Source organism: Aspergillus melleus (assembly GCF_016097325.1).
Source record: "Aspergillus melleus strain CBS 546.65 chromosome Unknown contig2, whole genome shotgun sequence".
NCBI classification, from domain to species: Eukaryota; Fungi; Ascomycota; class Eurotiomycetes; order Eurotiales; family Aspergillaceae; genus Aspergillus; species Aspergillus melleus.
Window position 1 is genome coordinate 940,459 of NW_025763371.1, and position 26,838 is coordinate 967,296.

Genomic DNA, 26,838 nt, shown 5'->3' on the forward strand with positions numbered 1-26,838 from the left:
TTCTTTAATTACAGCTGTCTTCCAATCATCATACATGATTATTTGCGCGCAATAGAACATTCCGCTAGTATGTAGCTATAGAATTTTATATACGCGGCTCGGTGGCTCGACGCGTATCAGTCAAGCGTCCGGACCGTGGTGAGATTGTCTTTCATTCTTTTTGAAGAGGTTATAGATAATTGGCCGATGTCCAGCCAAAAGGTTAAGCCAAAATGCGTCATCAGAACAAAACGATCCCCAGGCAAGCCGCATGAAAAAAACACTTTACATATTCACGGTGGAGAAGTTTGGGACAGCATAATGCGTTGCTCTGTGCGAAAAGCCATTAAGAGTTGAAATGATCTTTATTGGCTGCCTAGAATATAGGTTTTAAGTAGCATTTTGAAGACTATAACCGTAATCCCTACCCAGAGTAGCCTGGAGTAAAGCTGCAAGAGCGCTGAGCTAAAATCAGAAGATTGGTGGTCACCCACCCAACTTCTAACTGGACGGCATGTGGCCTAAGTACGGCTGAGCGGACGGGAAGCCCTGTTTTCCATACCCTGTGGTCGGATGTACTTACTTTTACATAGTTATAGTAAACAAAGATTACTCTGGTGAGTAATGGATACAATCTAGAGGGGAAGTGCTCTAGAGAAAGCCCTATCTGGGCAGTAACTGCGGAAGAAGGCCCTCGGGGCATAGGCATAAACCAATGCTTTAATAGCTACCTACACTCACTGTGAGCAAAGAACATGGTAAATCCTGCTCAAAGCCATCCAGGTCACAACTAGCATGTGAGGACCTGTGAAATCGACGAGAGAAAAAGTACTAGCCAGCTCTACTTCATCTCGGCAGTCTCTGGTCGGTTCCTGTTGTTGCCAATGCGGTTTAACATTCTTGTACAAAGGATCATCCGCAGCCCTAATTAACCCTGATATACCGGCGGAGTTAGCACAAAACTAAACTCTTTCAAATGTGGCGAAGGCTTCCATCTTGCAAAAAGCTGCCCATTTTCCATCAAGATGTGCTTTAGCATCTTTCGTCTCTCCTCTGCGTTAGGCCACGCTCCCTTCCATATCCCCACATATGTTTCTATAATCTTCAAGGCCTCCATTAACCACAATCTGACTCTGTCCTCCTTAATTCGACCACTTTGCACCATCCCCGTCTCCAGCTCCCGAAGAAGATCTTCTCTTTCCTGTCCAGTTTTCACCGCAGCCCGCATCACCCCGAGTAGTATATGTGACCGCACTGCAAGGTCCAAGTTATCTAGCTGCTCCCCCACACCCACTGTTTCCTCTACTGCAACAGCAGCCAAAAACTCGATCTCCTCCTCACTGCCGAGCTCCCCATCCCATCCCCTCAACCACGCATACGCCGAGATCCCGCCATCCGGTTGTCCACAGTATATTATCTCGCTTTTTCTCACGCCATTCTCCACATCCGGCTCAACAACTCCCTTCTGCTCCCAGCTTGTCTCCCACCGCTGTACCGAGTACGTCTTATCCCACTCATACATATCGTAATAACCCTGAGCTGCAAGTATCCCGAAGCGATTTTTCTTCCACCATGTTGGACACGGCGCCTCAGTTCTGGTGCGTGCGTTAAGGTGTGGAGATGCGTTAAGGTGTGGGGGCAACATATACTCCAGCCAGAAGCGCGCCTGCGTTTCTGAGTAGGGCCGCACATTAGAGTGCGTCTTACGCTGGCGATTAATTGTTGTCTCGAGTGTGCGGAGGGCTATGTCGGTGAGAGTTGCGAGCGGAAGCAAATGTTGTCTAAAAAATGTGCGTGCAACATTATAGGCCCAGCGAGGAAGTTTCGTGATATGTGGACCACCGCCGACGTGAGATTGTTCGCGAATCGGTAGATCCAGCGGGTTGTTTGAGTTCGGTAGATCTTGAAGATTAGGAAGACAGTAGAAGCGGGCTGTAGTATTCTGTTTTAAAAATGACTCCGAATAATATTCACGCCAGACGGAAGAATGCAGGAGTGCATGGTGCTCAGCGTAGAACGTATTGAATCCGTCCAAAGTATCGAAGATGCCGTCAATTTGCTCAGAAGAGCTATGGACAGTGGTATAGAGAGCTGCAGCGATCTGGGCTAAGTAGAACATATCTAGGGTGCTAATGTCAAGATTAGTATAGTATTTTTAAGTGGGTAGCAGTTAACTAACCGATTGAATCTCAACTCGCCCTCACCGAATGACCACCCGTGCGTGTGCAGCTTCTCGATAACATCAAATACACCCTGACCATTCCATAGCGGCTCATCCAGATAGATCCATGCAATACGTAACAATTGACTGTGGCTGTTGACAGGCACCACGCCGTTTTCGACGTCGCTGAGGAATTCCCGGGCGCCCATGGCAAGCCTCCAAAATGGGCAGAATGGAATGTGGAATGTAGAAGTTGAGTTTGAAAAAACAATTCAGGTCCCAGGGGTCCGAAGGAACTCTTATAGACTCTTTCCGCTTAGTCACCGGTCCCATTTATTGCCCCCTGCAGCGGGAAGAAGTGGGGGTTGGGTTGGCCTTGATGGGGGATCGGAATAATCGACTGAGTAGGTTGGCTGGGGTTGAATAGTGACGGGGACAGGGGTTGTGTGGAAGTGGCGTGGTACGGAGGAAGGGTCCATAGGAAAGATGCCGCAGTGATGCTCTGGACCGGGTTGATTGTATACTTTGCCGTGTCTGTCGATTGCACATAGACCGGTGCATTCGGGCGTTGTCATCTGAAACGAGCGCCCGTGTTCAATGATTGCCTCAGACTACTCAAAGTGTGCTCAGATAACCTACTATGTTTCCATGAAACCAAACCAAACACGAGATGAGCAGCAGGCAAGTACTATAGAACTACAAGATATGGGGGAAAATCTAGTACTTCCTACATACATATGTACTTGATTTTCTAGCCAAGTTGACAGCTTTCCCTAAGAGATGGACTAGCCGTGCGCTCTGTGCTTGGTACAAATAAGCCCAATAATTCAGGGCTAAGTTGTCGAGTTTGAGGAAAGACAGAGTCTAGAAGAATTGGTCTCGTCCAGATTTGTGATAGCCCGTCTCTCAGATAAATATAGCAATGGCGATAGGTAGGAGGGGAATGCATACTCTACTCTTAAGTTTTATAGCTAGTAAAATACCTGGTTAGTAATGCGCTGTACATGTATAAATATGGAGATATATCCGGTCTGTCCTACATGCAACCCTTACCAGGACGGTGGAATCCAATACTTCTGCCAATGCGCCTCCGTGTCCGCCTCTCGAAACTTGTCAATCCCCCCCGCGACCCCATCCCCATTCACTTCCCAATCGCCCCTCTCCACCCGATCAGCCCAGTTGTTCAGCACCTTGTCTATCTGCACTGGATGCCTGTTCGTAATACCATTTGAAGTCCCAGCCTGATACAAGTCCCCATGAACATTACGAGGCTTTGGGTATTCCTCCATATACTCGAAGTCGTCTAATCCAAATGGTTCTCCATTCGAGAGTCGAGCCCATCCCAAACCTCCAATCGCAAAGGGTAGTAGAAGTCGACATCCGTTACTCCAGAATAGTGGCCATGTCTCCACAACGCGAGAGATGTAGAATCCGGCAGTGATATTGTTAAGGCCGAGATACTTACCATGCGCTACTGGCTGAGGATACTCTGCGTCGTCAATCTGGAGGAACCGGAGAGGGCAGTTGCCAGGGTACTGGCCGAGGTGGTTATGCGGCGATGTAATAAAGTCCGTGATGGGTTGGTCCTGAAATTCGGCGACGGTGGGGAATCGGATCCCCGGTGCGACGTAGTGAAATCGGACGCTGTAGTCGGAGATAGATCGTAAGAACTCGTGGGCGAATGATGAGGGGGGGATAACACTCTGGTCCTCGAACGTTGCTGGATCATGCCACGGTAAATTAATGATACTGGTGGAATCATCTCTGTGCGGGATTCGAGATTCGATTACTCTCACAAGACGCTTGAAAGCAGTGGTAGCCCTTTCTAGGTCCGCTTTTGTGTACTGATGGATTATCCAGGGTTCCATGAACCCATGTAGGAAGTCCATCTTTAGTAATTTTGCCTGATCCTTGGAAACTACCTGCGCCTTTTCTTCGTCAAGCATCTGAAGATATGAATCTAGAATCACCTCCAAAGGCATCCAGCTCCATTCTTGCCTGGTAATAAACCTGGTGTCATAAGTATCTTCAATGAAAGTTGCTTTTAGAGTCGTCTGGTCAAAGCTAATCAACAAGTCAGCTCGCCTTGCCTCCAAGTCAGTCATGGGATAGTTTGACGGAATCAAGCCATACAAAACACCCTCATCATCTGCGTTTCGGTAGTGACTAGACTCATAGAGTTTGACAAGCCTTCCCTCCTCATCCTCCCATTCATGCCTAGTAGCCTCTTGATCCCGCAAGTTATTAGGAAGCTTCAACGCACCAAGAAAGACAAAGAGCCTAAAGTAAGGAGATAGCACATCCTCATCCCAAGCACGCTTCAGGAACTCTATCAAAGACGGGTGGAGACTGTTGGCAACTTCCTCAGAAGGCGCTTGGGCTTCCCACCAGGTTGAGGGCTTGGAGGGCATTTCGCCGCCTTGTCCTTTGACAGCCCTGGTTAGGAGCTCATTGTGTAAAGCTGCACAACGCTCATAATCCATGGTTCCAGGACCGAGGTCTCGGACTGGACTGCATTTAGTTATGCGGGGCCATCCATTGGGGAGGGCGCGAGCTGTGGTTGACGAGGACAAGTAATGCTCGGAAGAAGCCATCGAGATGGAGCGGATGGGTAGCTGAGCTGGTTGATATGGAAGTTAAGTAGGAAGGTAAGTAGGAAGGTAGGTAGGGGCGGCTGATAAGAAGCCCTAGAGATCACGTGCCTTAGTATTCTGGCTATGACTCACGGACATGGATCTGAGGATAGACATTGAAACTGCATGTTCTACACGTGAGTAGTCCTGTGTCGCCTATTGGGTGAGTGGCCCTGTGTCTGCTTGTGTATCCAGTTTTCAGTCAGTTTCTCGTCCATCCAATCTCAGGTAATCTGTAAGCTCATCTTTGGGGAATTTAGATGACATGAGTCGCTGCCTCCAGAATTGGACGAAACACTCGCTACATAGCTGCAGAAGCCGTTAGCCAGAAGTTACCTATGTTGGCTATGACCCTGCGGACTTACCTAGTCCTTGTCATAGAGGCGCGTGATGCCCTTCAACTCCAGGGTGATGAACGGTGTTGAAAACCACGGGTTGTTACATTCAGGAGGCATCTCATCCTCGTTTTCATTTTAACATGCGATATATGAGTAGGTCCTGAGTACCCTCGCTACAGCGGCGGCAATCAGAACAGTAAATCCTCAGCTGTGCTAGATACTCCGACACATTTAGGCATATACATACATACGTATCTATGTATGTATAATCATGACCTAGAAACACCTACCCTAGTCTAACTACACACCCATCCTATAGACATATATAGTTGATTCATTAGACAGACAGACAAAGCACCTAAATCGCGAAACCCTCAACCTAAACCCCCTCCAACCTCCCTAGAACCCCCTCGACCTCCCCCGCCACGGTCCCCGGCTGATCCTTCTGAATGAAATGTCCCGCCCCGGCCACCCGAACCGGCCCTCTCGCATACTCCCTCTCCGTAATCCCCACCAACCCCTGGTTATACCTCTCCCAGGCCGGATTCAGAAAGCTATTCGAAAACACCTCAGGAAGGCCCATCCTCGTCGACTCCGCGGCAAACACGTCAAAGTCATGCCCAAGGACCGTGACGTAGGGATATCCGCCTTGGGACGCAGGGCCGGTGAGTTTGGGCTCCGAGGCGAAGGGGAGGAGGGTGGCAAGGTTCTTGCGAGAGATGGATTCTTTGTTCGGGACGCTGGGGTGGAGGATACGCGCTGTTGTGGCGCGGACGGTACGGAGGGTTTCGGTGTCGATGTCTACGCCTTGGGGGAGGTGTTGAGTTGGGGAGAAGTCAGGGGCGTCTGGGTCTGGGAAGACGGAGACGAAGTCGGAATTGGCGAGGATGCTGTCGAGGAGAATTAGAGCGGAGACAGTGCCGGGGTATTCGGCGGCGTAGAGACGCGCGAGGGCGCAGCCGAGGGAGTTGGCAACGAAGATGAGGCGGATCGAGTCTGGTTCTTGGTCTGGGGAAGGGAGACCCAGTTTGATCGGGATCAGCTGGACAAGAAGTTGGTGGAGGTCGTGCACGGCGGAGAGGCAGTCATGGCCATGCGAGGGATCTTCGGCGATGGCGTCCTGGGGGTCTCGATCGGTGGTTTGGTCCTGGCCGAAGCGGTCGTAGGTGAGGAAGGATGGAACCGGGAGACCTTTGCTTTGGCGGAGGGTGGTCAACTCTGTGATCACGGGCCGCCAGGAAGTCTGGGGGAGGCCGAGGCCGTTGAGGAAGACGATGAGCGTGGGTGGAGTGGATGAGGTGGTGGTGGTAGCTTTAGCTTCAGGTGTTTGGAAGGTATAGCTTAGCTTCGCTCCGGGCTTGGTGGAGAGCCCAATGAATTCGACGTCCGCCATGTTGTGTGTAGTATGCGGGTATTGAGTTGCAGATGGTTGAATTGGGAAGAACAGAATGTCGCAACAAAGATGGAAGGGCCGGGAATTTATAGTTCGCGTTAGCTCGTGATAAGCACAAGGCTGAAAGTTACCGGGAGCGGGATTCGGAGGCGAGCACGCCGTTGCTGCGGACTATACGAGTTGGTTATGGAGAAATGATTTGTTGTCGTATTTGGCCCCCAATTAGTTCATTAGAACGACGGCCCTAAGGTTCCAATGTTGGCATGCTAGTGTTGCCTTTCCAGGTTAAGTGTTTTCGTGGTGGGCAGAGAGGATAGCTAGGACGTAGTCTGGCAGGTAGGAAAGAAGTATATGCAATGGACTATCTGGTGACCATGAGGTGGTCGTAAGGGGAAGGAAGGCATGGTGGAACGTTTAGATATCTCACCGCCTCGATCGATGCTGTTGGAATAGCCGTTTACTAACTGCAGGAAGGTGTTCTGATTGGAACAAAGAATGGACTACTCAAGATGGTGCTGCTGGACCAGTGCTCAATCATCCAGGATGTGAATGAAAGACATCGTCCGTTTCTCAGACTAATACCCCGACGAAAGGGCATTATAAAATGAAGCCAAGGCACATGCCTCTTGAAGACTAGAACCGTAGATCATCTACTGACTATCAGCCAGCAAGTATTGTTGATTCATCTCTATACCAGATACCGGGAATGCTTATCTATCCAGGTGAAACCCTCGACAAGTCCAGAAACCAGTACCCGAGAAAGACAGGATCATGTCGAACGACCAACGTTGAATAACATGAACCTGTCGAGTTCCTTTTCCTCCTGGGAAAAGAAATTTAGATCTCAAAAAATATAGAAGAGCAAAATAAAACCACCCAACAAAATTGGTTTTACTTTTTTTGATGCAGGAATGCCTCCCAATGCAGGTCATGTCGAATCGATGCATGCAACCCTGTGATTCAAACGCCTTTTTAAATGGTAGGAGAAGCGGGAACCCCCGGAAAACCGGGAAAACACAAAAGAGAGTAAGGTATAGTAAGGCACCGGAAGTAGATAGGTCAAATGAAAGGTCGTAAGGTCGCTGATATCATCCTTCATAGAAAAATATCTTGTAAATGAAATCAACCGCTTGTTCGCTAAGAGAAGAAGAATAAGCAACCCAAGTCTAAAGCGGGTAAACAGAAAGAATAAATAACTCCCAACGCGCTTTGCAATGCACCCAGAAACTGGAAGCCAAAGTGTATGAGGTGGTCGTGACATTCGTATACGTGACGAAATTCATCCAAAGAAGGAGGGAAAGGATGGGGAAAATGTTAGTGATGTTGTAAGTTAAGCCGCTTGAGGAGGGTTGCGACTTCGCGAGATGCGCTGGCTGCGTCGTGGTTTGGGTCCTTCGTTGGATTCACTCGGCTGACTGGAGATCTCATCCGGGACCGCAGGCTTAGGTTTAGCCTTGGGTTTCTTCTCTTTGACAACAGGCCGTGGTTTTTCTTTTTCGGCCTCCGTCGAGGCCTCTCCGTCAGTGTTCTGCTTGGTTATCGTCTTCTCTGCGACCGCATCTGGACTAACTCGCAGGCGGAGGGAGACGAGATCGTTTTGATCGTCCCTGAAGGCGATCCCCACCGTGACGTCGGGCAGAATCCGTCTCTTTTGCTCACGGGCTCGACTGCGCCGAACGGCTGGGCGAGGGTTTTCCTCCGAGTCACTGTCATCGGCAGAGCGTTTGCTCCCCGTGCTAAAGGGCGACGATGACCGGGAAGAGGTAGATGGTTGAAGACGCGATTTCATGATCGCCCGGGAAGCTGTTGACTCCGCCGGCTGTGTGCTGGTAGTGCTACCTTCCCCAAGTAAATTTGTAAAGGCTCTATCGATATTGCCTCGACACTGTTGAAGCATTTCCACGATGGCGTCCCGATCATACTTCCCCCCGAGACCCTCCTGAATAGCCGAGATCTTCCACGGACTGGCCAAGTCTACGACGGTACTCGCCGCAGCAGATGCCTCTTTTTCGAGTTCTTTATCATATTTGGGAATCTGCGGCAGGCCCTCGTGGGGACCATGCGTATGCCGTACTGAAGAATAATGATGAAAGTCCTAGACAGGTCAGAACAGCCGGTAGGCAGAGAACTATAGGCAGACTCACGTGAAAAGCAATATGGACCGTTTCCCGCTCTTCCTCGTCAGGAGCATGGACGTCGCGAAAGTTCTGGATCCCGTACATAGTATAGACATTGACGTCCTTTTTGAACGACTGACAGAATGCCTGAATCTCCTCCGCTCCTCCCCAGACACCCCGTTTCCGCGACTCGGCCACCTTCGAATCGAAGCTGCGCTCTTTGTCCTTGGCAGACACCGAGACCGGTGCCGGACTAGCGGAGGAAGAGGACCGACACGCATGTCTGGCAGCCGACGCAGCTGCACGTCGAGGAGCCCGACGCTCCCCACCCACGGCGGCTATAAAGCTCATGAAGTAGTCCCGATTGGCGGCGATGTGATCGGCCAGACGGACGCGAATTGGGTCGGCGTGGGAGAAGTCACCGTAAAGTTGATCGGAGAGCGCGTAGTAGAGACAATTGCCTACCATTGAGGGTCAGGAACCAGGCGATCCGGAGTAGTGGAACCATTGCAAACTCATGGCTTGTGCATGCAGACACCGGTCCAATCAAGGGACAAAGGGAAATGCTTACCGTCACCCTCGGTGGGCAGAGCATACAGCCCTAATTCGTTGAGACACGGGAGTTTCAGAGACGCCGCGTCCTCGGGCTTCGGACGCATGGATCTCGGCGGATTGGATTGAGTTAATTGCGGAATTTGCTGAGAATGCTGGACCTCGTCCAGCTCAGCAGGAGGCGAGGGAAGGGAGTAACGCTGCTGACGGGCCGGTGAGACAATGGGCACGATTCTGCCACCGTTGGGAACATCCGCCATGATTGGAACGTAGCTCTGCCCGACGAAAGGCCCGCATTTGTATGGAAGACCGAGAGGAAGTAAAAAAGAACAAGAGCTTCGTCGAGCAGAGAGCAGAACGAAGGGCAAGAAGATACAGAGAGGAGAGGAATAGAAGAAGAGAGGAGAACGGAATGAGAAAGAGGGGAGAGGGGGGGGAGTGAGGGAGAAGGAGAGGGAAGAAAGAGAGAAAGCAGGTCTAAAGAGCGAGCAGCAGACGGGGGTGGAAACTGGAAATGGAATGAAGAGAAAGAGAATCGGGGATCTTCTGCCGATGCCTGCCTGAGGTTGTGCACACGCGACTACGCGAGGCGGTCAGTCGATCGCGCGCACCTGATTGGCAGCGGCCACGTGAGTGACGCCCGACGATGACGAGACTCGATTTTCGTGGGTTACCTGGAGTACCTGGAGTTGGGAGGGCAGTTCTCTGGTCTGTCCTACATGATCCACGAGGTGCTGGGATATTCACCGGCCGAGGTCGATCTCTTTGGACGAGTCGGGCAGACAAAGTCATTGTGATCTATACCTTTTTACACTGACACCGTAAAGTTGTAGATAGTTACGTAATTTTTAAATACCACTGACTAACCCGTAATAAATACCGTACTGTAACTCTCCGAAAGATACCCGTCGATACTCCGCAATCCGGGGAGACAAAGACCAGCCCCCTCATTCCTCCCCTCATCCGCCGGCCGTCTCTTATCTTCCCCGGCGGAAATCATCCCTGCCTCGTGTTAAATGGCCTGACATCTCGCCTTGACCGTCTCAATGTTTCTCTCTTCTCCATTCTGCTCCCTCGACGAGGTGATCATTCACTATCCCGCATTATCCATCCCGCCCAATCTACGTAGATCCATTCCAGCCACTCAATATGGCTACCCAGAATAATATCGTCATCCTGGGGTAGGTCGATTCACTCCCCCCTGCAATTGACCGTCCAATTGACATACTCATAGCGCCGGAGTCTCCGGACTCACCACCGCATATCTCTTATCCAAGGATGCATCCAATTCCATCACCGTGGTCGCCAAGCACATGCCCGGCGACTACGATATCGAATACTGCTCTCCCTGGGCGGGCGCCAATTACCTTCCGTATGGCTGAATTCGTTGGACAGGAACGTTCGAAGCTAACCAGTTGCAGAGTTGGAGTCCCTGGAAGCGCCCACGCCCGTTGGGAGCGAGAGACCTGGCCGGCCCTGAAAGATCTGGCGGAGAACCACTTGGATGCTGGAGTCCATTTCCAAGGTACACCCATTCGTTTATGCATTCAACTGGCTCTCAAGCATCAATTCTGACACAGAATAATAGACACAATCGTGAACAATCGTCAAAAAGATCGTCAGACACCTACGGGAACGTGGTTTGCCGAACTGACGGAGAAAGAACCCTGGTATAAAGATGTCGTGCCCAATGTACGCGCCCTCCTACCGCAGCTGCATTGACCCAGAACAGTACTCACCCATTCCAGTTCCGAAGCATTCCCTCCGACCAACTCGCCCCCGGAGTGGACAATGCATCCACCTTCACCTCCGTCTGCATCAACACAGCAGTCTACCTCCCATGGCTAGTTGGCCAATGCCGCAAAAACGGCACGGTCTTCAAACGTGGCGTGCTTAAACACATCACCGAGGCCGCAGACGCCCACCACAGCGGCCAAAAGGCCGACCTAGTAATCAACTGCACGGGGCTGTCGTCCAAAAAGCTCGGCGGCGTTAACGACGACACGCTGCACCCGGGCCGCGGACAGATCGTCGTCGTGCGGAACGACCCCGGCGCGATGGTCTCGATCTCCGGGTGTGACGACGCGCACGACGAGCTCGTCTACATGATGACAAGGGCGGCGGGCGGCGGGACCGTCATCGGCGGATCGTATCAGAAAGATCAGTGGGATCCGCTACCGGATCCGAACCTGGCGGTGCGGATCATGAAGCGGGCCATTGCGCTGCGGCCGGAGCTTGTGCGCGAGGGACAGGGCATCGAGGGGTTGGATATCATTCGGCATGGGGTCGGTCTGCGGCCCCTTCGGGACGGCGGCCCGCGCATAGAAGCCGATAAGATCGACGGGGTTGCTGTCGTGCATAACTACGGCCATGGAGGATTCGGATACCAGGCTTCGTACGGGTGCGCGGCCGAGGCAGTTAAATTGGCCGGCGAGGTGCTGAGGCAGCGGAGAGGACGCGCTAAGCTGTAGGCTTTAGGGCTGTCGTACAGAGTAGTACATAGCATGTAGAGGGTACACCGTACGTAGACATGCCGACCGGCCCAGACAAGGCTGAATGAGCTAATGAAAATAAATAAGACTAATAAGCAAATACCTGATAGAGTCAGGTCCAGGCGCCTTGACCAATAATCTGCACCCCCAACGCGGAACTGATATCTTCATCATGACGACGTCACCACCTCTACTACTACCTTTGTACCTCATAAGTCACAACACCCCCGGACTTATCATACTCCCATCAAACCATCTACACCCAAAGCCTTACCAAATCCGCGCAATTGTCTATTCTCAGTATCACCAGATTCAAAACCCGACAAAATGAAATACAAATCCCCCAAAGTAGAGGAATACCCAGAAACCGACGAAAGCACCGCCGCTTTCAAACGCAAACGCAACGACCGCGATCTCGAGTATCTCTCTACCACGAAAAGACAAGCCGCGGAGAGTAAGGACCAAGCAGGGGAAGAGGATCAGCCGCCTGCCAAAGCAGCGAAACAGGCTCCAGCGGCAGCACCCACAGCCGAGGAGGACGATTTCGACGAAGAAGACGAGACGGGTGAGTTCGATGAGAACGATGCAGATGCAGTAGGAGACGAGGAAGAGGAAGAGGAAGTCGATGAGGTGGACCAAGACGAAGACGTCGAACCTGATGAGCAGGAGAATGACGAAGAACGAGACGAGGAAGGGGAAGAAGAAGGGGAGGGAGAAGAGGAGGAAGAGGCAACGGACAAGCAACACCCCAAAGTACAAAAAGCCATCGATCAGCTGGGACGAACACCCCTTGACGGCACATCTATAGCCAAAGAACCCCTCACGGCGTCTGCGGAAACGGTCCTCGCGATGGTCATCGATGCTATGTTGAAGTCACGGCCGATCTCACATGATCTATCGCAGCGGGCCATCAACAAGCTCATCGAGGTTGGGTATCACGATATCCACAAGCTAGGGGAGAGTAGCTGGGAAGAGAGAACGGCGGTGCTGAGGGACGGGGGATACAATCGGTACAGGGAGCAGGGGGCGACGAATCTTGGGGATTTGGCACATTTCGTGGATGAACGATATGGTATGTGTTTGTCGTACTACGAGACATCAGGCATCGTTGCTAACTCAAGAAATAGATGGAGACTTGAACAACCTCTGGGAAGAGGCACATCATGACCGAGCCAAAACGCGCGAGTTGATCAAGGAGATCAAAGGACTGGGCGATCTTGGAGTCGAACTCTTCTTCAACAATGTCCAGAGCGTATGGCCTTCCATTGCCCCGTTCGTCGACACACGAAGCCTGAAAACGGCCGATCAGGTGGGACTCGGCACGGATTTGGATGCTATCTACACGGAGCTGGAGAAGGACTCGGTGAAGATGAGCCGACTAGCCAACGGGTTGTCCGTTGCGAGATTGGAGAAGAGACAGGGGGAGCTGTTGGTGTAAACAGTCTACTACACCTGTGGTAGGTGCTGTCGGAATAGCAGGGAGGTCAGGTAACGCGGGTGTAATCCGAAGTGTATCACATCTCCAGCCCTGTCCGGGGAAGCTGGAATCCTTCTGTTGATACATCATAGCTCGGGATAAAAATAGCAACCAGCGATCTCATAGCCGTCTTCCTTGTCTTGTCCCGAGAACAGTAAATAAACTCCTAGATGCTTCCATAGCACACATGCCCGATGTCTCTCCAGTTTCCACGCGTTCAGACGAGTGCCGGGCCCGCTGAGTCATCCGCGGACGTTCTTGGCAGACCCGCTGCTTGCGACGGCGCAGCAACTGGATGCTTGAGCCTCTCATCTCCTTCATTTTCCGCACTTTCTCCCTGCTCTTTGCTTGCTCAGAAGCTTTATTCTGCAAGGTGAATTCCATCCCCTTCCCCTGTCTAAAGCCGTCTGCCAGCCAATCGAGCCCTCGCCTGTCACGCGACTTCCGGTGCTTCGTGGTGGTCCACGCAGCTCAGCTCAGCTCAGGCTACGAGATTCCCAGCCTGCGACTTTCTTCGACCGCCAGCCGGACCAAGAGTCGATTCATCATAGATACATGGTTTCCTAACGCTTGCCTTTACTCAGAACTCATACCAACCGTTTAGCCTTCCGCACATACCTTGTTTACACCCTCCGACGGAAATCGATTGCATAACCTGCGGAATCTTTGTCTACTCCGACAACCATCAACATGGATCTCTCTAACATCTTGTACGAAATACCCCGTGAGACCGATAGCGCGTTGATGATCACACGGACGATGGAACGCACAGCTAACCAATAACAGCCGGATCATCAACATCGCCGTCGGCGTGATCATGGTGTTGGGCGGAATCGCCCAATTCTTCCCTCCGTCCTTGGGCTCCATCATCGTAGGAGCTTATGTGATTATCTTCGGACTCCGTGAGTACTATGTCGACACCGGACTGGTTAGATAGAATGGACAACACGACGAGACTGACGATTCCCTGCCTTAGTGATCGGTGGGCTGGAATTCCTGCCCAACGTCCCTGACTATGTCTACCGCTATGCGTCCTTCCTGTTCTCGTTCCTTGGCCGAGGTGTTTGTAAGTGGTTCCCTGTTTTCTGTTCTCGCCGTGTTATGTCACTCGGTTTTGCTGACTGGCTGGGGTGGAAAAGTCTACATCTTCGTCGGATCGATTCTCCTGCACGACCACGTGTTGCGGTACATTGCCGGTTCCATCGTCGGATTCATCGGTGTCGGTTACCTTGCTCTGGAATTCGTTCCCTCCATCGAGCCTCCCTCGAACATGCGCGAGACCGACCAGGCCTGGGGTGCTGAGCAGATCTAAATGCGATTTTGATCCGTTGGGTCTGTATTGACAGGGGATTGACAGGGGGGTTGATCGGGACGTATCATCTGTTGATCTTACGTCATGATCTCCTCCGCAACAACGGCCGATATGAAAAGAAGATAGGTTGATGGTGACAGGAGAAATACAAAAGATGGAAGGAGAAGCATAAGAACCATTAGCCGAAAGCGATGATTTCAGCAATGGACGACGATGTACGAGTGCGATGAAAATCTATACGATGGTATCCGAGCGATCACGGATCAGACTTGAAGCGAAACAGAAAAAAATGAGTGTGTTGGCAACGGACAATGCACTGACTGCACTGTGTTTGGCGATTTCATTTGATTTCCCGAGATGATCTGCTGTCTCTGTTGGGGTGGTGGGTTGATTTTTCTTCTTTGGAATAGTTTTACATTTTTTCTATATTCTCTTTTTCTTTTTCTTTCGCTAGAAAAGGGAAAGCCCTTTTCTTGCTTTTCTTTCTTTCTTATTTAATTCTTTCCTCCCGACCCCAAGTGGCGTGGCAGATTCGATTTGATTTGATATGATTCCACAATGTTGCAATTTCAATGAAAGATTCTTGTAATATAAGACCTAAGCACCTGTGATCTGGTCTGATCTGGCAGACAGTAGCTAAACAAAGAACGAGACTATCTATTTCTCTGGCATTTCCATCAGGCATCTACATAGTAGGCATTATTCCTTAAACAGGGCCATTTCCGTGGTAATTATTAGTTAGTAAGGTAAGTAATAATTTCCACCGCGCAGGTGCCACGGTAGGTATCCTCCCATTCGATCCGGCCGCGTGGCATGATTGACCGATTGACTGATTGATTGATTACTATGGATTGATAGATTGACTGATTGATTAGGTTTGCGGTTGACTGATCACATCGACCTTCCAATCAAACTGCATTAGTCTAATTTCTTGGTCTTGGATCTACGGAGTAGACACCTGCCACCTACCTTACCTTACCTATGCCCAGAACCGGACCCGAAGCCAATCATGGCGGCGATGATGAATTATGGGTACATATTATTATTACATAGTATAGGTAGGTACATGATTGGAAGGACGTAGGTCTCCTGCCTAGGTGAGGTAGAAGGTGTCGGTGGTCACGCCACACGCCACAATGCATCACGAGCACCCGGTAATCAGATCAGATTCCATCGGTGATAACTGTCCCGTGCTACATACTCAACAATACCCTTCGGATCCGGGGATTAGACAACAACGGAGTAGTCAGATTCATTAACTATCAAGCAAATGATGTTGATACCTACAAAACCAACAGACCTCGGAGTCTCCGTCTCGGAGATAACAAATTCAAGAAAACTGACTGGATCGGTCGTACGAGGGATTCCCCGAGGTTAAGGCGCGGTGTCCGTAGTCCGTACGGGAATTCGGATCCTAGAGCAAAAAAGAGGCATGGTATGGTAGGATGATGGGAGACCTAGCTAGCCAGGTAGTTAGGTAGTATGGGGCCAACATCCAATTCTACTGCGTATACGTCGCCCTCATCTCTAAGCGAGATAATCATGATAATTATCGGCATCGGTATCCGGAGTTGGGGTTTGTTTATGTGACTGCCTGGTCTAGATGAGACAGGGGTACGGATACGAAGGGACTAGTTATTTCATAGAGATGATGAGTAAATTATTCTGTACCTACTTATGAAATGAGGCGTAGCTTTGATGGTTATTGAATGAGTGGTATCGCAGTGTTCAGATCAAATGACGTAGCAGTCATAATCAACCTACCTAGGGAGATACAGTAAGGCTGCGCCTGAAGGAGTAAGAGTGGTACTTTGCGCGACTTGCTTCTTTTCCCAGGCCGAGAAGAACAACGGTACTTTTTAGTCCGGATGCCGACGGCAGAGTATCCGAGTTGATTAGTTAGTTGCCTTAGTACAAGAAGGTAGGTAGTGTTATGTAGGACCGTAATACCTACTCTACTCATGGAATGCTAGTGAAGGTTGTACAGCAAGAATGGTGAGTGCATGAGATCGATAATAGCAAGCCACCCCTATTAAATGATAAAGAATATGGAAGACTGCAGACGGTAAAGTTTGCGTTGACGCCTGTACAGTACAGCAATAAGTACAAAGTGCCGAGTGGCGGACCCCTGTTCAATAATAATCACGCAGAGATAATCAGCGGCCGAGGGGAAAAAAAAAAAAAAAAAAAAAAAGAGGAAATCAAAAGGGCGCAGCACGCCACGGCGCACCATCCAATCAGCGGGACGATAGATCAAACGGCAGCTGGCTAGGAGATAACAAAAGTCTAACCTCCGAGGAAGCGGTGGACGCTGAACGAGTCTAGCCCAGCCAGGCAGAAATGGCCACTCAACTCACCGGCCACCCGCTCTGAAGTGACTAAAAATTAGCACAAAAACCAGTAGAATTACCGGAAGCAGCAAGGCGGCGTCGGGTCGGTCCAAGCAAGCCGAAGGGAAAGTCATCGAAAGTGGAGATCGTAAGATTGTTCAGTCATCGGGCGGCGATTAGAAATGCAACCGAAGGCGACGACCGTGATGGAAGGCACCGTGTCAGCCAATTATCGCCACTGAAATGCCGCTGACATGAGGAGCGACGGGCTCTCAGCCAATCGGGGACGCGAGAAACGGGCTTATTTGAGCACAGACGCGCTAAGTCCACAAAGGGCAAAGCGTGCATCCACCGGACCCGGCCGACTAGACCGGATGAGGCAGCGGTGGATCCGGATGATACGATCTGGGGAGGAAAGAAGAAGGAAGAAGGATGGGAAAAAAAAGAGAATGGAGGATGAATCTGTTGATGTCAGAGCAAAGGAAAATTCAGAGTTCGCCAGGGACTTCTCTCTTCTGCCTTCTCCCTCAACCTTACCGGATTGACTGACTCCCCCAGCCCGACTCATCCCAACCATCCCTTAAGTTTGACACTATTGAACTGCAGGGGCAAAAGAAGGGAAAAACAGAACTAAATTTTCGAAATTAAAAAGAACCCGAGCCAAATTGGACCGAAAGAGGCAAGATTCAGCAGAAACAAAGGGACCTTAACTTTAGAACGCAACACACCCCGGTTGTAGATCCCCCTGGGAGATCGATAACGAGCACTGCCTTCGATAAACCAACACGCTGGGAATGCGGACAGCCTCTTATACGAGTTCGACATGAGTGACATCTGGTAAGCCGCCATGCGCATATGAGAGATCCCTCCGGTCGGACCCAGTCATCATCATCATTGTTACCCACTTGTCTTCGCCGCCCTTCCATGCCTTCGAATCGCTATCAAATCAATCACATCTCCCCGATCGATCCCTCAACTCAATCCATCCCTCTCCCTGTTGTCCTTTCCTTCCCTTTTCCTTTTTTTTCCCAACCACGCATACACCATACCGTCTCGTCTCACCCTTCGTTCCCGTCCTCCACATCATATCTGATCCGACATCCCGTCGCTTGATTGATCGCCGTCGATCTTTCTTGTCCTTCGTCCGCCTCTTGGTCCCCCTAACCCACCTTATCTCCTGCTCGCTTTCCCTTCCCCTGATCTGTTCGTCCTTCTCTCCTACTTCATCATTCTTGAATCTGTATTTTCTTGACTGGAATCCTCGTTTCGGTTCTTTTCTCTTTTCTCTTTCCCCACTGATCACCTATTCCTTCCAGCGTGTCTGCCTAAACCTCACGATCGCATCGCCACCTTTGCAGCCTCGCGAAACAAACGCAACACCCTACGCCAGATCCGTGACCATTAAATCTACGCTTCTGCTAGTTGACCCTCTTTTTAAAATTCTTTCGATTTTTCTTTCTTGGCCGCTGGAAATTTTCTCCAACTCTACTCCGCCCCGGTATCTCTGGTCCGCTGTCAGGGATCATCGTCCCTCTTCCCCGGCTCCGCCTGGTTGGGTTTGGAGTCTCACTAGCTGCATCTACCTACCGTTCGCCCTTCCGGCCAGACACTCTCCTAGTCCTTTTCTTTTCTTTTTCTCCTGCACCGTCATCTTGACCGACTTTTGACTTTGTGATACCATACATTACAACTTTCGACTGTGGTGCGACGCCTTCCTCTCACAACGCGCTTTCCCCTTGATTTCGACCGTCCATCTCGACTCATCCTACCCTTATCTCCGGGACCCTCGCCGTCTCCTTCACCGTCGGCCCCTCCCCTCTTTGCCTTTCCTCGTTGGGAGGTAGTGGAAGAGAATTACCAAGGGCCTCTCCCTTTCCGACAGACTACGTGGAAATGTTAGCATCCATTCCGCAGATGGAAACGGTGCGATCGCTCCCTCGAAACCCCGATGTCGTTGCGCGACACCCGTCGGCGGAGGATCTAGACGCTGCCCAACAGCTGATCTCGTCGGCCCAAGCTGGTCGGGAACACCCTGTCGAACGGCCGCGAGATGATACCCGGGCTCAAAGCTTCGAAGCCGATCCGATTCGTGGTCGACCTGAGATGGATAGCCGGGTAGATAACTCCGGATACGCGTCCGCCGAGGTGAACGCAGCGGCCTCGGACAAACTATCGTCGTCGCCCAAATCCCAGAAGGATACTTCTTTTCTAGGACATTCCTGCAGGTTGGTCTTGACCACTGGATATAGCAGCGGATGGAAAACTGACACAATCTAGTAATTGCGGGACAAAGAGTACTCCGTTATGGCGACGATCACCGACGGGTGCGATGATTTGCAACGCCTGTGGCCTCTACTTGAAAGCACGAAATGTCGCCCGCCCGACGAAACGTAACCGTGTCCAGACGAGCCCGGAAGCTGGCGTGCAGCCGACTGGAACTCCCTCGAATCTGCCGCCGGACCAACCTCCCGCACCGAGCGAGGGAGGAGGATGCCATGGTTCATCGGGATCGTGTCCTGGCGGAGGTAGCTGTAACGGCACCGGTGGTGCTGAGGGCTGCGACGGATGCCCTGCCTACAACAATCGGGTCTACAAGTCGACACCCCGAGGGACTGTCCCAGTACATGCCTGGAATCGCGCCCCCAACCCACCCGCCGAAAAGGCGGTGCCTTTACCAGAGCCGGATGTTCCAGTTAAGAATGGGACACCTACGGCAGCAGATGGGAATATGCTGGTGTCTTGTCAAAATTGTGGCACCACCGTGACGCCTCTCTGGAGGCGGGACGAAAATGGTCATCCCATCTGCAACGCATGTGGTACGTTCCCCTTGCCCGCGGCTTCCAATTTCAATTTTTGTTTCCAGTCAAATTTTGTTGTGTATCAAGGAGATTACCCTAACGCTAAGCAGGTCTCTATTACAAATTACACGGATGCTACAGGCCCACGACGATGAAGAAGACCATCATCAAGCGGCGGAAGCGGGTTGTTCCGGCCTTGCGCGAATCGTCTCCGACGGGCGCGACGCACTCGTCGAATGGCTCCTCCGCATCCCCCGAAGCGTCGCCTGCCGCTCTGGCTCACGGCCACGAAGACCATTATCGATACTATAGCAGCGAACCGATGGACCACTACGGCCACATGCCCGACCGAGTGTCGCCGCACGCTCACCGGCCGTTTGGATTCGCACCACCACCCGTTGACTTCACCGGATTCAGTTCGGGCACGGTGTCGTTACCACACCACCCACCCCCACCTCGACTGTTGGAGCCGGACCGTTTGGCGCCGAGTCATTCGCCCGTGCCGCAATTCGGTCGTCGCTCGCTTTCCCCCAATCCTGCCAATCCCAAGAAACGCACGCTCGCCGAAACTGCCTCATCGGCCGAGGCTGTCGCAATCCCAACCACTCTGGAATCCGGCTCCAATCAGCTTCCCCCGATAATGTCCTCGATCAACCCCTCTCCCCCGGCTCGATTGAGCTCCATCTCTTCCATTCTCAACCCCTCCGGTGCCCACGACGAGTCCCGCCTAGACCCGTCTCTCGCCGCTCTTAGTCGTCAACAGCAACATCCCCATCAGCCCCCACTGGCGCCTTCCCACTCCCAGCCGCTTCCTAGCGTGACCGAATTGGATAGGTTCCAAGAGGATCGCCGCGCTAAACTACAACGGGAAGCCGAAGAGATGCGGGAAATGCTGCGTGCGAAAGAGCGAGAATTGGCAGAACTCGGACGGCAATAATACCTCCGAAATCATGAACTACGCTCCTCGTTGCCTTGATTTGCTTGATTTGTACACCCGGCGCCGATAGTCAACCTTCTGAGATACCACTATTTTTATCTTCAAAGTCACGCTCGACGATTGATTTCACGGGGGTGTTGCAAGATTTGCAAGGGAAAAAAGTTGTTCCATTCTTTTTCCTTTCCTCTCCATTTGTCTACTTATATTTATTGATGCTTTGAAGCGCTGGCGGGATAAGCGGGTTTTCCTTATTTATATCAGAAAAGAGATTTGTTTGAATCAGGGTGGCTTTTTGCTTGGTTTTGTCTGTTTCGTTCTCTTCTCATTAATCACACACTGCTCTGTGAGGATTGAACTTTCACATTCCATTTCTTTTCGGAATCGGCGCGTGTATTAGACTGCAAGGTGTTTGTGACTCGGGATTTCAGCCATGGTATGGCAGGATAGGCAAATAGATCTCGGTATGTGTAAGTAATTCAAGTTACTGGTCTGGTCAATTTGCCCATTGTAAAGCCCGCGGAATACCCATCCCGAATGATGCCAGGAAGGTATGTCTTGTAGCGTAGCGGCTGGCTTGTATGTCTTTCCCGCTGGGTAAGAAGAACGCTGCGATATGTTCATTCACGCTTTACTGACACCCTTCGAGATTGAAGCCTGGATAACTACTGTAGCTGGCTCCTAGGCGTACTTTGATCCACTACCATAGTATCTAGAACTGAGCATGATGAGGCGATAATGGAAGAGATGTTCGAACGATCGACCTCCATCGCCGTATTTCTTTCCTCTTGTCCCACGCAGTGAATACCAAGTGAGGTTCTCGTCGTCTGCTGCTCACCTTCACTCCCTCACCTCTCTCTCTCTCTCTCTCTCTCTCTCTCTCTCCCGTGTGCTCTACAAGAGGACATCTTTCCTTCCACGAGTAGCGATTCTTACTCTCATTTTCATCTTGCCTTACTTTACTCTCTTTACTACTATCTCACCCCCTTAGTATTGACACCTACCTTGCCTTTTCTCTTGTTCCATTCTCTTGCCAGCGAGGTGTACGAAGAAACCGAGAAATGGGCTTTCGTCCGCGTGCGATGGCCAGAAAGTGAGAAGCCCCATTATGAAGTTCATCGTATCTGTCTTTCTAACCATCATAGATTTTGCCGTCCTGTACTCCATCTGTTCTCATGTTTGCAGCGCCAAATGCCATGGGACAGGCCCATTGCCCAGCTTGTGCTGCACCTTGTACTGTGGAATGTGGCCATTCGGAATGTCCCCAGAAATGCTCCGAACACTGTGCTCCCTATGCAGTTTCCCGATGTCTATTTTCATGTCCGCGCAGCACATACACAATGCCTTGTGCCGCACCATGTGGTCACATTCTTTGCTCGTTACGCTGTAATCAGTATTTGCCGTGCGGCCACCAATGCCCATCCGTGCGCGGCGAGATCTGTCCCTCCGAGACATACTACCAGACCTGCGGATCCGATGAAATCAAAGAGACTCCAGTGGATTTTATCTTAGGCCAAACATACCAGGAGATTGACCTGACAGAGAACCCCTGCATCTGTCCCCAATGTGGACATTTCTTGACGATTGAGAGCATGGACGGCCAGATGGACTCCCATCCCGTCGACCCAGTAGCGTCAAGAGTACCGACTACCCCCAGCGTGGTGTTCTATACTTGGCTGTCTTCGACAATTGCAAGATAGGCTAAAGTGGCACATATGGCTGTTGGAAAGTATGGACGCGGCCTTCACTACATAATACCAGAATTGTCCGTGGCTGACTATCGATAGGAACAAGCGCTTGTCCAAGGGCAAAAGGGCATCAAGAAGAGAACCGTCGATCCTTCCTCCAGGAAGGATGAGTACTCTGTGAAGGTAGGATTTCAGGCTTCTTTGATTTGGTCATCGCTCACTTAAACCAGGCTATCAAAAGCTCATATTGTACGTGAATCAGCAATACGTGCCACTCGCACAAGAAATACCCGTCATCTTGTCTGGGTTGCAACAAAGCCGCAAAAAGCTCGGCGCAGTGGTAATCCCAGGTGCAATCAAAATCCGACTTGATGGCTCGCCTGCCCATCAAGTGTCATTGATGAGTAATATTATTGGGAAAAGCTCCAAGCCATGCTGGGATAGCATATTGGCCCTCCGCAGCAGGATACGAGAGTATCAGGACCGAGGGAAGGTAGGGGAGCAGCCATTCAACCAGGTCCGCAACATGGTCGAAGCTGCACAACATCGCAAGAAAACTGGCGGTCATTTCTCCTTCGAAGGAAGTGTTCTCCAGACGAAAAGGACAGATCCAAGCTGCATCGCTTCTACTGCGTCTTGATACAGCTCCATTGACAGACTTTCTTTCCATGAAAAAGCTCATTCGTGTCCGCACGAGTCGGTGCGAGCTATCCGTCAACCTGAAAGAAAACAGAAACGAAAGTCGACGTCTCATCAACGACGCAATCACCTCACACCGCATCCTGCAACAAACAGAAAGGCACATCTACCCCGCCTAACACTACGCCTTGGAGCTTCAACACGTAACCAATCCCTCTCTGGCCAATACCCTCCGAGACGGAGGCAGAGCAGCGACTTCAGAACCCGGGTGACTTTGCAAACTATACCCGGGGCAGAGACGCGGTCTCGCGGAGGAAATCGAAGCCAAGTCTACGCTTAACGGCGGAGCATACTATACCCCCACTTGAATATAGCACCAGCAATGGTAGGTGTGTAGAATTCTTGAAATGGGATATCCAGAGATCGATGTTGAGTCCTCACCGTCCAACCTAAACTGAGAGTGATTGTCACTAGACAGGTTTGATACAATAACGAGGGCCGAGTTCTTTATCTTCAATATTGGCATCGACGCCTCAATCTAGTAGCGTCTGGACCACCCTTTCATTTCCTCCCAAAGATGCCTCATTGAGTGCAGTGCCGTACTTTCCTCTTTGGGTGCAAAGTAGTCCATGCCCTGTTCCCAGGGTCCCACAAAGGTCAAAATTTACTTTAATGATATCCAAGAAGAAACGGTGTGGGTATATTAAAGCCTGCAATGTGGACTATTTGCTGCAAAGAAGCTAGATCAAACGTTCTGGGTGCACGATAGGTAAGGCGCCAAACCACAGGAACACTGTTAAAAGATCAAACCAAAGGACGGCTTGGACGTCGAAGAATCAGATATCACTCCACACCGCCTGAGACTAACGGTTCAAATACTAGATCCCAGCCTGGAGTTGTTTCGCTATGGTCTATGATATCACGACCATCATTGTCAACGTCAGGCCAGCTCCCTGGGATCAACTCTTCGAGAGGAGCGTCTTCTCTCTTGTCCTTGACACTGATTTCCAGGTTGTCGCTCATGTCCCCGTATCTAAACAGAATTTTCCGCCTAACTCCCTTTCTAATTTGCCGACAGTGTATCAGGTTTCCATTTGGATGCAGTCGAGCCTCTTGCTTTGCATATTCGTGTAGGTCCAAGCCCCGAGAATGTAACATCTGGAGCCATTGATGCACGGCCAACTCATATTTCTCTTCGTTGATCGTGCCAACGAAATGATGTGTTCCATAACAGAGATAGTCCAAGGGTGTTGCGCCATATTTATCTCGAGGATGTAAATCGACGTGAACATCAAGGAGTAACTTGAGAATGTGCAAGGTATCACCTGCGTCGAAAGGCACGATTACCGAGTCAGCCAGGTTTGCGGCGACCGCGTGCAAGAGAGTCCGCTGAGTACCACATTGTTCGTCGACAAGGAGGGCTCGCTCAGGGGAAATTGATGACTTGTCAAAAGCTGACCTCACGTAGGAAGTTGGCTGTTCTCCATAGCAATTGCCACATTGCCAGGCTAATGTGTAATCCATGATCTCATAGACGCCATGCATAGCATTTGTAATGTATTTGAAGGCTTCCAGTGGACCATGGAAGACGTGTACAGCAGTACTGAGAGGCTCACCACCCATGTCTATTGTGATGTCGGCACCTCCATCTGCTATAAGAGACTTAATAGTGTCATAGCATCCTGATTTGTTGTAATAGGCCAATGAGGCATAATGCAGCGGAGTCCTATAATGGTCAGTCTAAAGATATGTACTGTCCCGAAGGTGCCTTACATTCCATTATTTGTCCAGGCATCAACATCAGCACCTTGTTCTAGGAGCCACCGAGTCATTCGAGGCTGGTTGTATAACGCTGAAATCTGTTTTCAAACGCATCTGGTAAGGTAGTTTCATCACATTGTGCGGGGTGATCTTCCACTTACGTGCAGCAACGTTTCTCCTCGCTCGTTGGTATCAGCTAAGGTGGCGACCTTACTCCGCAGTAACTGAATAATTTGTCCGACCTCTCCGTTCGCGCACATTTTAAAGATTTCAGAGTCACTCTCTAGAACTCTTATTGCTTTCAGAGAGTATTGCCATTTCCCTAACGATGTAGCCCGGCTCATGCAAATGCCGTCGAGTCTGAGCCAAGCCATCGGTATCAACCTCCATTCTTCGTATGTATCGCCTTCACTTTCTTGGCCAGTTTTTGATCGCTGCCCCCATAGGGGAAACTTAACTGTTTTAGTTTTCACGACCGTGGCGAAGCCTAGGGACCTGTGGCTTTGTCGCAGATGTCCGTTTCTTAGCGACACAATTTTTGTCGCACCAGGGTTTGTGGCACCGGTCGAAGTAGACTTGTCTGAATTGGTCGGCTGGCATTTGAGGGGGTGAGATGGTGCATGGGCTATTGTGGTACACTGTTGAGACTGCACTGTCCTGTTGAATGAACAAACATTAGCAAAAGTTAATTCAATCAGGGAAGAAAGAGTACTGACATGGAGTAACAATTAACGGCTAGATTGAGGTACCTGACAGCACGTTGAAGGCGTTCCCGGACATCATGGATCTCTGATTTCTGCATAATAGCTTGAAGTTTGATCTTCTGCCTCTTGACAGAAGTAGATTGATTCTCAATACGCAGATCCATCATGAGCTTGTCAAGATCTTTGGTGGCGGTTTGACAGAATTCCAGGCTTCTCTCAACGATCGTTGCACTTGCAGCATTGGCTGCATTTGACTTAACGGAGTTTTGAATGACCAACAATGACTGACCAAGTATCTCCAATTCCTCCAAAGTATCATCAATGTCTCGAGGTAGATCCCGGAATTCTCGCCAGAGCTGGCGAAGCTTCGGGATCCCGCCGACAACTCCACTAGCCAACTGAGTGACTGCGATGCTGCTCCCTAGGATACCCAGAACCTCCGCCATGGTGACGAGAAGTTGAAATATGTGCCTACGCCGTGTCTGATACAGTGAAGAAAGCAGTGGAAGTACAAATACTAGGTTCAAGCAGGGCAGTCTGATACCTTTTTAGGAGGAGATATAGAGTGAAAAGAAGTCAGAATTCACGGATCCCTTCGCGGAGCCTCACCATTAACATGTGATAGATGATACACGTGATAGATAATAGTCAAGAGTACTGTGGATCTTTATCCGTGAGTGCCCAATCATGGTGAATCAGTGCCTAATCATGGTGGGCGGGTGCCTAATCATGGTGGGTAGAGGGTCAATAGGACATGGATAACACAAGGCTATGAGCTCATGGCAATCGTGAGGTTTATCTATTATCAATTTTATGGTATGCACCATGTCAGCTGAGACGACTGTGAATCAAGGATATATATCACCCGATCACCAAAATCATTAGCCTCATTCTCGAAGTCCTCTTTCGGCATTTGTCATCGGTCTGTCTTCAGGGAAAGAGAAACGTCGAAGTCCAACGAGACTGATATATAAAGCAGAGATTATGTCTTGGAGCGCACAATATGTTCGCCTCAGAAATCTGAGTTCGGATGACATATTAACAGGGAGCATTGCTCAAGATGGCGGCCGGCATGACTCTCACCATCGGAAATCTTTGAAACGCACACTCCGTCGACCAGCCATAATAACAATTGCCTTTCTGTTCTCTCTAACTCTCAACATCCTCTTACTGGGAAAAGTCTTCCTTTCAAATACTGCGCCCAACCGAATATTGACTTATTGTAAGTATCGAAACACGTCCATGTATTTTCTTGTGGTTTACCACTGCAAACAATTGACAAAGCTCCGAACAAACTAGCCCCAGCTTTATCTGCTATTAGCTTTGAACGGGTTGTATTCTCAAGTGGATTTGGTATCGAAAGATCCCCGTTCCAAGGGCCACCTTCGGATGAGAATAACAAGCTCTGGGTTGATCTCTATAACTGTAGGTTTGTTACTTATCTTCATTCTAGGTTCTACTCACAACAAACCACCGTGTAGTCGGGATCTCCAGGATACAGACAGATGAAGCGCGGCTAATGGAGAACAA

At 50.5% G+C, this 26,838-nt stretch overlaps 11 protein-coding genes across 11 annotated transcripts; 5 read left to right on the top strand and 6 right to left on the bottom strand.

Annotated features, from left to right (window-relative positions):
- Window positions 1-907: 907 nt before the first annotated feature.
- LDX57_003188 (uncharacterized protein) lies at window positions 908-2,349 on the bottom strand (the record flags this gene model as incomplete). Its single annotated transcript, XM_046084830.1, has 2 exons — window positions 908-2,108; window positions 2,159-2,349. The coding sequence occupies 2 exons, from the start codon at window positions 2,347-2,349 to the stop codon at window positions 908-910; spliced, it is 1,392 nt and encodes a 463-aa protein (XP_045940793.1).
- Window positions 2,350-3,189: 840 nt separating this feature from the next.
- On the bottom strand, window positions 3,190-4,551 carry LDX57_003189 (uncharacterized protein; the record flags this gene model as incomplete). The annotated part of the gene is made up of 2 exons (XM_046084831.1): window positions 3,190-4,204; window positions 4,274-4,551. 2 exons carry the CDS (start codon window positions 4,549-4,551, stop codon window positions 3,190-3,192), a joined length of 1,293 nt encoding a protein of 430 aa, XP_045940794.1.
- Window positions 4,552-5,490: 939 nt separating this feature from the next.
- LDX57_003190 (alpha/beta fold hydrolase) lies at window positions 5,491-6,807 on the bottom strand (the record flags this gene model as incomplete). The annotated part of the gene is made up of 1 exon (XM_046084832.1): window positions 5,491-6,807. The coding sequence occupies exon 1, from the start codon at window positions 6,502-6,504 to the stop codon at window positions 5,491-5,493; it is 1,014 nt and encodes a 337-aa protein (XP_045940795.1). The 5' UTR covers window positions 6,505-6,807.
- Window positions 6,808-7,834: 1,027 nt separating this feature from the next.
- Window positions 7,835-9,433, bottom strand: LDX57_003191 (OTU domain-containing protein; the record flags this gene model as incomplete). The annotated part of the gene is made up of 3 exons (XM_046084833.1): window positions 7,835-8,599; window positions 8,649-9,082; window positions 9,193-9,433. The coding sequence occupies 3 exons, from the start codon at window positions 9,431-9,433 to the stop codon at window positions 7,835-7,837; spliced, it is 1,440 nt and encodes a 479-aa protein (XP_045940796.1).
- An 889-nt stretch (window positions 9,434-10,322) lies between these two features.
- Window positions 10,323-11,644, top strand: DAO1_1 (FAD-dependent oxidoreductase; the record flags this gene model as incomplete). The annotated part of the gene is made up of 5 exons (XM_046084834.1): window positions 10,323-10,354; window positions 10,408-10,545; window positions 10,595-10,698; window positions 10,762-10,865; window positions 10,922-11,644. The coding sequence occupies 5 exons, from the start codon at window positions 10,323-10,325 to the stop codon at window positions 11,642-11,644; spliced, it is 1,101 nt and encodes a 366-aa protein (XP_045940797.1).
- A 348-nt stretch (window positions 11,645-11,992) lies between these two features.
- LDX57_003193 (uncharacterized protein) lies at window positions 11,993-13,103 on the top strand (the record flags this gene model as incomplete). The annotated part of the gene is made up of 2 exons (XM_046084835.1): window positions 11,993-12,737; window positions 12,793-13,103. The coding sequence occupies 2 exons, from the start codon at window positions 11,993-11,995 to the stop codon at window positions 13,101-13,103; spliced, it is 1,056 nt and encodes a 351-aa protein (XP_045940798.1).
- A 334-nt stretch (window positions 13,104-13,437) lies between these two features.
- LDX57_003194 (uncharacterized protein) lies at window positions 13,438-13,746 on the top strand (the record flags this gene model as incomplete). The annotated part of the gene is made up of 1 exon (XM_046084836.1): window positions 13,438-13,746. One exon carries the CDS (start codon window positions 13,438-13,440, stop codon window positions 13,744-13,746), a length of 309 nt encoding a protein of 102 aa, XP_045940799.1.
- An 86-nt stretch (window positions 13,747-13,832) lies between these two features.
- Window positions 13,833-14,454, top strand: LDX57_003195 (TVP15 family protein; the record flags this gene model as incomplete). The annotated part of the gene is made up of 4 exons (XM_046084837.1): window positions 13,833-13,852; window positions 13,929-14,044; window positions 14,119-14,208; window positions 14,282-14,454. 4 exons carry the CDS (start codon window positions 13,833-13,835, stop codon window positions 14,452-14,454), a joined length of 399 nt encoding a protein of 132 aa, XP_045940800.1.
- Window positions 14,455-18,698: 4,244 nt separating this feature from the next.
- Window positions 18,699-20,519, top strand: sreA (siderophore transcription factor SreA; the record flags this gene model as incomplete). The annotated part of the gene is made up of 3 exons (XM_046084838.1): window positions 18,699-19,009; window positions 19,062-19,600; window positions 19,693-20,519. 3 exons carry the CDS (start codon window positions 18,699-18,701, stop codon window positions 20,517-20,519), a joined length of 1,677 nt encoding a protein of 558 aa, XP_045940801.1.
- Window positions 20,520-23,686: 3,167 nt separating this feature from the next.
- Window positions 23,687-24,466, bottom strand: LDX57_003197 (uncharacterized protein; the record flags this gene model as incomplete). The annotated part of the gene is made up of 1 exon (XM_046084839.1): window positions 23,687-24,466. One exon carries the CDS (start codon window positions 24,464-24,466, stop codon window positions 23,687-23,689), a length of 780 nt encoding a protein of 259 aa, XP_045940802.1.
- Window positions 24,467-25,229: 763 nt separating this feature from the next.
- Window positions 25,230-25,754, bottom strand: LDX57_003198 (uncharacterized protein; the record flags this gene model as incomplete). Its single annotated transcript, XM_046084840.1, has 2 exons — window positions 25,230-25,251; window positions 25,321-25,754. 2 exons carry the CDS (start codon window positions 25,752-25,754, stop codon window positions 25,230-25,232), a joined length of 456 nt encoding a protein of 151 aa, XP_045940803.1.
- Between the last annotated feature and the right edge of the window lie 1,084 nt (window positions 25,755-26,838).